At 41.0% G+C, this 10,942-nt stretch overlaps 1 protein-coding gene across 1 annotated transcript; it reads left to right on the top strand.

Annotated features, from left to right (window-relative positions):
* Positions 1-3,369: 3,369 nt before the first annotated feature.
* On the top strand, positions 3,370-5,798 carry TLR10 (toll like receptor 10; the record flags this gene model as incomplete). The annotated part of the gene is given in 2 exon segments (XM_080796730.1): positions 3,370-5,599; positions 5,602-5,798. Coding segments are annotated over 2 exon segments (2,427 nt in total).
* Positions 5,799-10,942: the final 5,144 nt, after the last annotated feature.

Genomic DNA, 10,942 nt, shown 5'->3' with positions numbered 1-10,942 from the left:
TTAAATTACTTAAAAATGGGAAATATCCACATTTTCTAGGATTTCTTAACAACAACAATGACAAATTTGGACAGGTTCTAGAGAAAGAAAAATCCAGATGAGTGTGAGGTAATACTCCAGGTATCCTTTTGTCCGAGTTCTGCCTGTTTTGTCCCCTCACCATGTCTATGTACTTATTATTTCATTTATTTATCCCTAAATTCTGTGGGGAGAGTACTCTTAAAGTATTATTACCTGCATTTTAGAGAGGAGGAAACTCATGGATGCTGAAGCTTTTGAGAGAAAAGTCAGACTTCAGTTGTTTAAATAGACACAGAACAGAGACAATTGAAGAATTAAGATTCACAATATTCATTATCCAAGGTATGTATTAAGCTGCCAGGAACTTTTCTGGACACTGGGACTATAGCAGTGAATAGAAGAGATAGAACTTCTGTTCTTTCACAGCTTACATTCTAGTAAGGGGATAAGCAAAGAGAGACTACAGACAAAACAAATGTGTATGTTAGGTGGTGAGAAGGACTAGAAAGAAAAATAACTTTAAGATAAGGAGAAGAGGAACGATTAGGGAGTCGTATTTTGTAGAGGAGGGTGTAAAAAATTCTATCTGAGGGGCGCCTGGGTGGCTCAGTGGGTTAAGGCCTCTGCCTTCGGCTCGGGTCATGATCCCAGGGTCCTGGGATCGAGCCCCGCATCGGGCTCTCTGCTCAGCGGGGAACCTGCTTCCCTTCCTCTCTCTCTGGCTGCGTCTCTGCCTACCTGTGATCTCTGTCTGTCAAATGGATAAATAAAATCTTAAAAAAAAAAAAGTCTATCTGATATGGTGACTGGCATACAGAGATGTCAAGGGAGTGAAGGAGCATGCCACTTGTCATCTGGGACAAGTGTATTCTGGAAAGAGAAGGGCAAGTACAGGCTCAAAGATCTAATGTGGAGTCATGCTTGGAAAGGGTAAGGAATGACCAGACAAGAGTTGGGAGTTAGGCACTGAAGATGTCAGATCTTACAAGGACTTGGAATTTTTCTCTGGTTGAGATAAGAAGTCAGGGGAGGATTTGGAATAAAGGAGTGGCTGATTGTGACATGCCTTTTAAAGATTCCTCTGTCTGTTGGAAGGAAATGACTGAAGAGACACACGGTTGGTAGGAAAGACCCCCTGGGACTCTATCAAGAAAAGAGGCAGTAGGGGAGGTGGGGAGAAGTGGTTAGAGTCTAATATTGAATTCATAAACTCTTAAACTTTATGTTCTCCCACACCAGGTACAGGGGAGGTGAGGGGAAGTGGTTAGAGTCTAATATAAACATAAACTCTTAACTTTATGTTCTCCCCACCAGGCACTGGGAAAATACCAAGGCAAGGTAAATAGCTTGGTGAGTTTTCCTGCTTATCCATGCATGTGTCCAATACCTTCCGACCTTCACTTTCCTCAGACTGGTCACTCCTACAGATAAGTAGGGCAACCAAAAGATATACTCCATAAGAAGGTATGGTTTGGGAGACATCTCTGGGCTCTTCACACCAACCCAGTGTTCTGAGGAGCTGTGTGTGTGTTTGTGTGTGTCCATGTACCTGTGCAGGCATGTGTATATATTTTGGCATGGTAGAAAAAAATGGAAACTGCTTTCATCGCTATTGTTGTTATTTGGCAGTGATCCAGGTTGCTTTTGCCACCAACCTGAAGACATATGGCCCCATAAGGACAGAAACCATTCTGTTCATTTCTGTGTTTTGGACCTCCATGTACATGGGTAAGTGTTGTTGAAAATCAAATATTAGCTCAAAGGACTCTCTATGTCCACAAATATAAAAGTTGAGGAGAGCAATATCTTGACATTAATTCGGGAGCCCATAGTATTCAGTAATAAAAAAAAATTACTTCATTGAGAACTTAAAACCTGCACATAAACGTTTATAGCTGCTGTAGTCATACTTGCCAAAACTTGGAAGCAACCAAGATGTCCTTCAGTAGATGAATGGATAAATGAACTATGACACACCCAGATAATGGAATACTATTTTGTGCTAAAAATAAATGAGCTATCAAACTATGTGAAAACATGGAGGAACTTCGAATGCATATTAGTAAGAGAAAGAAACTGATCTGGAAAATCTACATACTGTATGTTTCCAGCTATATGCTATTCTGAAAAAGACAAAACTATGGAGATGATCAAAAGATCAGTGGATGGGCGCCTGGGTGGCTCAGTGGGTTGGGCCTCTGCCTTCGGCTCAGGTCGTGATCCCAGGGTCCTGGGATCGAGTCCCGCATCGGGCTCTCTGCTTGGCAGGGAGCCTGCTTCCTCCTCTCTCTCTCTGCCTGCCTCTCTGCCTATTTGTGATCTCGCTCTGTCAAATAAATAAATAAAATCTTAAAAAAAAAAAAAGATCAGTGGTTGACAGGGCTTGTGAAGCAGGGGGAAGATGAATAGGCAGAGCACAGAGGAATTTTAGGGCAGTGAATGAATGCATAACGATCAATGCGAGTCATTATACATTCATCCGAACTCACAAGAGTGTGAACTGTAATGTCAGTTATAGATGTCAAGTGATGACAATGCGTCAATGTAGATCCATCAGTTGCAACAAACGAGCCACGCTGATGGGGCATGTTGATAATGGGGGAGGCCAGGCATACGTGGAGGTAGGGGGATATGGAAAGTCTCTGTACCTTCCCCTTTCCCTCAATTTTGCTGTGAGCCTTAAGCTTCTCTAAAAGAATAAAGTCTTAAAATTTTTTACTTTCAATTTTCTTAAAGCCTCCAGGCTATCAAAATGGCATGGAAGGGAGAGTGTTGAGTATGACCTGGCAATGAAATTCCTAAGTTGAACTGGGAAAAAGGCACCTCTGCCAACTATTTTATATATTTTTATATATATATATATATATATATATATATATATATATATATATATCTCCCTTGTGGGAATCCTGACTTGCCTCAGCGATGAGGATATGGCACAGTAACTGGCTTGGAAATCTATAACCCAAGCTCTCAGATTAAGTCAAAGACTCAATGCAGTCAATGCAGGCTGGAACCCTATTCTAAACTCTTGGTGAATAGAGTCAATTTTTTGGCATTAAAAATCATCTATACTGGGGTGCCTGGGTGGCTTGGTAAGTTAAGTGTCCAACTCTTGATCTCAGCTCAGGTCTTGATCTCGGGGTTGTAAGTTCAAGCCCCATGTTGGGCTCTATGCTGGGCATGGAGCCTACTTTAAATAAATAAATAAATAAATAAATCCTATAGAATTTAACAAACGACATAACCACTTCATATTATATGCTTAGTATTATATGTCTTTCTAGGATTTGAACTCATCTTCATCATTCATACGAGGGAACCAGTGATAGAATCCTTGGAGTTACAATGAAACATATCAGAAGCATTTACGTATTTTGTAGTATTGCGGTGTCAGTGCAGGGCTGGGCTTTGAAGTTGCCAGAAGGAAGGGAGTTAACAACCAATTTCTCCAACATGTCCCTAAGAAAGGTTCCTGCAGACTTGAACCCAACCACAACCACACTGGATATATCCTACAACCTCCTTTCTCGACTCCAGAGTTCAGATTTTCATTCTGTCTCTAAACTGAAAGTTTTGATTCTGCACCATAACAGAATCCAAGAGCTGGATGTCAAGACCTTTGAATTCCATGGAGAGTTAAGATATTTAGATTTGTCTTATAACAGACTGAAGATTGTAACTTGGTATTCACTGGCAGGTCTCAGACATTTAGATCTTTCTTTCAATGACTTTGACACCGTGCCTATCTGTGAGGAAACTGGCAACATGTCACATTTGGAAATCCTAGGTTTAAGTGGGGCAAAAATACAAAAATCAGATTTCCAGAAAATTTCTCATTTGCATCTAAATACTGTCTTCTTAGGATTGAAAAGTCTCTCTCATTATGAGGACGGTAGCCTGCCCATCTTAAACACAACAAAACTTCACGTTGTTTTACCAATGAACACAAATTTCTGGGTTCTTTTGCGTGATGGGATCAGGACCTCAAAAGTAGTAGAAATGACAAATATAGATGGCAAAAGCCAACTTGCAAGTTATGAAACTCAACAAAATCTTACTTTGGAGGATTCCAAGACCTCTATTCTATTACTTAATAGAGTTGATTTACTCTGGGATGACCTTCTCCTCGTCTTCCAGTTTATTTGGCACACATCAATAGAATGCTTCCAAATCCAACATCTGACTTTTGGAGGCAAGGTTTATTTTGACCACAATTCATTTGATTACTCAAAGACTGTAATGAGAACTGTGAAATTGGAGCACGTACAATTCAGAATTTTTTCTATTCCACAGGAGAGGGTCTACTTGCTTTTTACCAAAATGGATATAGAAAACCTGACTGTATCAGATGCACAAATGCCTCACATGCTATTTCCTGTTTATCCTACAAGATTCCAGTATTTAAATTTTGCTAATAATATCTTAACAGATGACCTGTTTAAGCAACCTATCCAGTTGCCTCATTTGAAAACTCTCATTCTGAAGGGCAATAAATTGGAGACACTTTCTTTAGTGAGTTTCTTTGCCAGCAACACATCCTTGAAGCACTTAGATCTGAGCCAGAATCTGTTACAACATGAAAATGATGAAAATTGCTTTTGGCCAGAAACCTTGATCAGTATGAACCTGTCTTCCAACAGATTTGCTGATTCTGTTTTCAGGTGCTTGCCCAGAAGTATTCAAATACTTGACCTGAATAATAACAAAATTCAAACTGTCCCTAAAGATGTTATTCATCTGAAGTCTTTGCAAGAGCTGAATCTTGCATTTAATTTTCTCACTGATCTTCCTGGGTGTAGTCATTTCAGAAAACTCTCAATTCTGAATGTTGAAATGAACTTAATTCTCAGCCCATCTCTGGATTTTTCTCAGAGTTGTCAGGAAGTTAAGACTCTGAATGCAAGAAGAAATCCATTCCGGTGTACTTGTGAATTAAGAGATTTCATTCGGCTTGAAAAGTATTCAGAGGGCATGATGATTGGATGGTCAGATTCGTACATCTGTGAATACCCTTTGAATCTAAAGGGGACTCAGTTAAAGGATGTTCATCTTCCTGAATTATCTTGCAACACAGCTCTGTTGATTGTCACCATTGTGGTTATCATGCTAGTTCTGGGGATGGCTGTGGCCTTCTGCTGCTTCTACTTTGATCTGCCCTGGTATCTCAGGATGCTGGGTCAATGGACACAGACACTACAGAGGATTAGAAAGACGAGCCAAGAACAACTCAAGAGAAATGTCCGGTTCCATGTGTTTATTTCATACAGTGAACATGATTCCACATGGGTGAAGCATGAATTAATCCCCAATCTAGAGAAAGAAGAGAAATTGATTTGCCTCCATAAGGGACACTTTGACCCTGGCAAGAGCATTACTGAAAATATCATGAACCTCCTTGAGAAAAGCTGTAAGTCCATCTTTGTTTTGTCTCCCAACTTTGTCCAGAGTGAGTGGTGCCATTATGAACTCTACTTTGCCCACCACAGTCTCTTCCATGAAAACTCTGATTACGTCATGTTTATCTTACTGGAACCCATTCCACTCTACTGCATTCCTACCAGGTATCCTAAGCTGAAGCTCTTCTGGAAAAGAAAGCATACTTGGAATGGCCCAAGGATAGGCGTAAATGTGGACTTTTTTGGGCAAATCTTCGAGCTGCTATTAATGTTAATTTATTAGAAACCAGAGAGATGTGTGAACTACAGACATTCGTGGAGCTAAATGAAGAGTCTCGAGGTTCTGCAATCTCTCTGATAAGAACAGACTGCCTTTAAAATCCTCTCTTCCCCTGGAAAAAATGCAGGGGAAATTGGGGCCTGCATACATTGTCAGGATAGAAGTTGATACCCCCTTTATGATGGTAACTGAGCAATATCATTAAAATGAAAAATCATTATTTTTTTTATGTCAGTTCCTGGAAGGATTTCTAAGAATGTATACTACAGAAACACAAGTTTGCAAAGGCTTACGTAAAAAGATGTTCATCCCAACATTGTTTATAATAATGAAAAATCAAAAACAGCTCACATTTCCATAGAATAAAGATTGATTCAATCAATCATAGTTCATTAATGCAACAGAATATTACACACCCATTAAAAAGAATGAGGTAGTTCTACATTTGCTGGTATGAGGAAAATTATACTAATATGATAGTTTATATATTGAAATAAAAGTCTAAATGAATTTGCACCAGTACATTGGTATAGTAACAGTGGTTGAGTCTGGGAGGTTGTAGTACAGAAACTTTTTGTTTCTATGTTGTATATTTCTTTTCTTTCATTTTTTTTTAAGATTTTTATTTTTTTATTTGACAGATAGAGATCAGGAGTAGGCAGAGAGGCAGGCAGAGAGAGAGGAAGGGAAGCAGGCTCCCTGCTGAGCAGAGAGCCCGATGCGGGGCTCGATCCCAGGACCCTGGAATCATGACCTGAGCCGAAGGCAGAGGTTTTAACCCACTGAGCCACGCAGGCGCCCCTATGTTGTATATTTCTATAACATTGGAATTGCTTAAGTGAATCTGTATTTCTTTTGTAGGTAGAAAAACACAATAAAGATAATTTTTAAAGCATACACATCCTATCATTTCACTTGATTCTTCCTTTCAAGTCTCACCAGTCATAGAACAAAAACAAGCTTTTCTAAATTTTGCAAAATTATATGTCATTTCCCTGATTAAAAACGAGACTCCCCTCATGAGAAAAATTTCTGTGGCTCAGGATGCCTGGGTGGCTCTGTCGGTCAAGAAAAATTTCTGTGTCTTATGTAACCATAAAGGAAGAAAACAGCCATATTTAAAATCTGACACCAGTCTCCTCTTACCTCCATGCATCCCATCATTGAGACCTATCAAGTTATGGGCCCTTTCCCAGAACATTCGGTCTCTTTGGTATCATAACTGATTGTTGAGGGAATCTTATATATCCTTCAAGGTACAATCTAAATGTCAACTCTTTTTGAAAACTTCCTCACTTCCAGGAACCTGGGTGGCTCAGTGGGTTAAAGCCTCTGCTTTCAGCTCAGGTCATGATCCCAGGGTCCTGGGATCGAGTCCCGCATTGGGCTCTCTGCTCAGCGGGGAGCCTGCTTCCTCCTCTCTCTCTGTCTGCCTCTCTGCCTACTTGTGATCTCTGTCTGTCAAATGAATAAATAAAATCTTAAAAAAATAATAATAATAAAAAATAAAATAAAAAATAGAAAAAAAAGAAAACTTCCTCACTTCCAAGTATGATGCTCCTTGATGCTCCATAACACTTCTGACATACTTCTATCACCACACTGATCATATATGTTTTTAAAGTTTCCCTCTCTTATTAGACTATGAGCTCCTCAAAGGCCAGGACAGACTACCCTCTGCCCTTATTTTCAGCAAACATTTGCTCAGTCCCTGGTTCAGAGAATGAGTCAGTGAATGTTTATGTTAGGTAAGCTAGAGGAACATAGCAGGGACCCAACTGGCTTCAGGTTAGAACGTCAACTGAGAAGACAAGAATCCAGAATTGAAGAATTTCTGAGTATAGCTTGAATCATATGAAATTGCCAGTGTGTGGTTGCTCTTGGCCTATGAGAACGTCTACTTTATCTTATTCAATCTAATAAAACGAATCTCCTAAACAGGGTAAAATTGGGCTTTACATCTATTTTATTTCCTCATAGTTGTAGTCTTATGAATTCCTCATGCTAGTAGTCATTTGAGAAATTGTAGTGAAGATGGTTCACCTGAAAGTGTAGGGACAGAATTGGGTCAATCTCCAAGCCAGGTCGTGCTACAATTTGGCTAATGATCAGTCTACTGGGAGGAGGCTGAGTGTCTCTCTTCTTCCGTCCTGGCGAGCTCATAACCTGTTTGGTAGAAGGGGAAATCCAAGGAAATCACAGAGCAAGGAGAGCAGAGAATGAGGAGAATGCATTTCCAACCAGGCTTTCAGCATCTGGGCCACTGTTGTTAGTGTGACTCATGGCTTCTGGATGAGTCAGACAGTTGCTCTAGGAGGATTTTGTAAATTTTGAGTAAATGACTCAGTGTGAGACTCTTACCTTTAATGGTTAGTTAATTGGGAACATGTAAAGTAGGTAACGTTAGCCCTAAGGTCACCAGGATTGAGTTATTCCATGGTAGAATCCTCAGTTTAGTAATATAGTTTTAAAAATAAATGTACTCTATGGAGCGCCTGGGTGGCTCAGTGGGTTGGGGCCTCTGCCTTCGGCTCAGGTCATGGTCCCAGGGTCCTGGGATCGAGTCCCACATCGGGCTCTCTGCTAGGCAGGGGGCCTGCTTCCCCCTCTCTCTCTCTGCCTGCCTCTCTGCCTACTTGTAATCTCTGTCTGTCAAATAAATAAATAAAATCTTTAAAAAAAAAATAAATGTACTCTATCACAACTAAAAAAAAAAAAATCAAAAAACCAAAAAAACCACACACACGTCAGGCATAGCTGTCAGCAACATCTTATTTCAGCAGCTAGACTAGCCTTAAATCTGCCGTATCAGTCCATTCTACTATTCCTCTCTCAGAAACTCAGATACCATAAAAAATGTCCTACTTTGCTTGGTTTTGACTCTTTTGGCTCACGCTGGAAAATGAATTTTACCTAAGTTTAACGTTGGGACTAGAGAGAGAGGTAGCTCCTAGCCTCGTGCAAACCTGATGATATACTTTTACCCAAAACATTTTGGATTTCATCAAGGGTCCCACGCTCCTCAACCATGGCATTGGTGAGGAAGTAAGCATTACACGGGCTGCACATACAATGACTCTGATCATTGTAATCCCAGTGTAATGACTCTGATCATGTTTTGAAAGTGATTTCAGGTCTTGTGAAGTTGCAAGTTCCTTTTCATTTCCTTGCCATTTGTCAACCTGGAGCTGCTTCCATTTCCACCACCCCTCACCCCACAAGAAGGGTAAGCTCTATCGGTATTGTTCAAGTCTGTCTTGGACTCTTCAAGGTACCTTCCCAGCCACTGGCATCTCTGCAGGTAAATGACAATCTCTTCGGGATGCCGAGAGTCCAGTGTTGACAACGTTCTGTATTCTATAAACCTGGTAAAGAGGTCTACACTAACCTGGGATTATTATCCTCTAATTCCAACTGGTTTGGAGGGAGAAGAGTTTTAAATGTAATTTATGGCAAATGTTCCATGAGGTTCAACTTCTTTATGAATTATAGTGAATCATTCAAGAAGAGCATGGCCTAGGAATACTTAAACGGAGTGAGAGTTTGGAGCTTATCAAGCATAACTCTCACTTTTAAGTGGGGAAGTTGAGGCTTGGGAATTTTAAATGACTCACCTAAGCCCGAGGTTAAACATTAGTCTTTCAACTCCTTGAGACAAGGTGCCTCTTACTTTTTGTATTTATTTTATCATCTTGATCCTTTCTTTTCCATTTTCAATAGTGGGGCCCAGGATTGGGCTCCTTGCATACCCTGTTTATACCGTCCATAATTATTTGTGCCTGGACTCTGCAGTTTCTCCCTACTACCTCACATTTCCTCCCTCATCCCAGCCGCCAACTCTTAGGAAAGCCTTCCTTAAATTTCTAAGTCCTTCTTAGGGTCTGGTACTGCCAAGACTGGCAGTGCTCTTTAAGTGAGATATCCCTGGCTCAGGCCAAGACCCACATGGATCCTGGTCTTCATTTGTCCCCTTAAAGATGTCTTCTGACCCTCTGTCTTACACACGAGGTCAACCAGGTATTCTGAGGAGCTCTGGAACTCATGCCTGTGGGGTCCTCTCAGAGTCTGTGGTTGAGCCCCGATTTGAGTTTGACAATCTGGCAAGCAGATGACTCCTGATGGCTGAAGCAGTGTGGGATAACTGAAGATTGGGCCACCAGAATAGTGTTAACACACTAATTTGGGGTGACTCTCACATTGAACACAAGGTAACTTCAGGGGTCAGAGCTATCGGTAGTCTGCCACCAACCCTTGGGTTTGAGCCACCGGTGTGGGCTCATGTCCATCTGTGTTTTGAGTGGTGCTGCCTCTTGTCTATAGCACCTTAGGATAACAAGCATGGTGGCAGGTGTCTTTTCCCCTGCACTCCTCTTCTTTCCAAAACCTCTAGCATCCAGGGTGATAACCACCATTGCTGTAAGCTCTGTGCCATCTGTTAGGTAGTCCTTTAAGGATGGTTTTCAGACTAAACGCCAATGCGCCTTCCAGTCAATGTCCTCTCTTATCTGCCATTGCTGTAGTGACATTATGCTCCTCCTATCTTAAGCCATGCTGAAGAGGGAAGTACATATCTCACAGGGGCAAGACCATGCTTCCCTCTTCACCCATGAACCCCTCACCTAACCCCCCGACTGGTGTTGGTGTGTGGAAGGCAAGGGTTCAGTCAACATCAAAAGAGCCCCCATTCTGAGAATGTGACAATTACTACCTCAAGAGTCCAAGAGAAGACAAGGACTGGAAAATACCTTGTTCTAGATTTATACCATACAATCCTGAGTGGTAAACAGGATCAGAAAAGGAATATTGATTCACATTTACCTACATACTTTGGGGAAGGCTCATATCAATGAAGCATAGTACCGACCTTTGAGGAAGAGACATTGGAAGGCAGTGTGGCTGGATGATACCGTATCATGGCTAATAATGTGACCAGCACTACAGACATGCTATTGGGGAACGTCAGAGGCAAGAAGAACTACCCTGTTTAATGTAAACAGGCTCTGAAGACCCAAGTCCTTGTGATTAATTACAGCACTCCTACCATTTTCTCCTGGTGGGACATATAAAATTAACCAGGGAGAGTACATTGGACAATAAAATGCCTGAAGGGATGGTTCCTGGATTTGAACAGGAAGAGATGGTGCTTGGACCCTACAAAGAATCTTTCAATGTGCCAACTGGACAATAAACAATACATAAGTAACTATTCTCTATCCACCTTCATGAATAAGACACTATACCT

Source organism: Martes martes, assembly GCF_963455335.1.
Source record: "Martes martes genome assembly, chromosome: 2".
NCBI classification, from domain to species: domain Eukaryota; kingdom Metazoa; phylum Chordata; class Mammalia; order Carnivora; family Mustelidae; genus Martes; species Martes martes.
The sequence above is the reverse complement of the archived record's forward strand: the minus strand, read 5'-3'. Positions and strand labels throughout refer to the sequence as shown.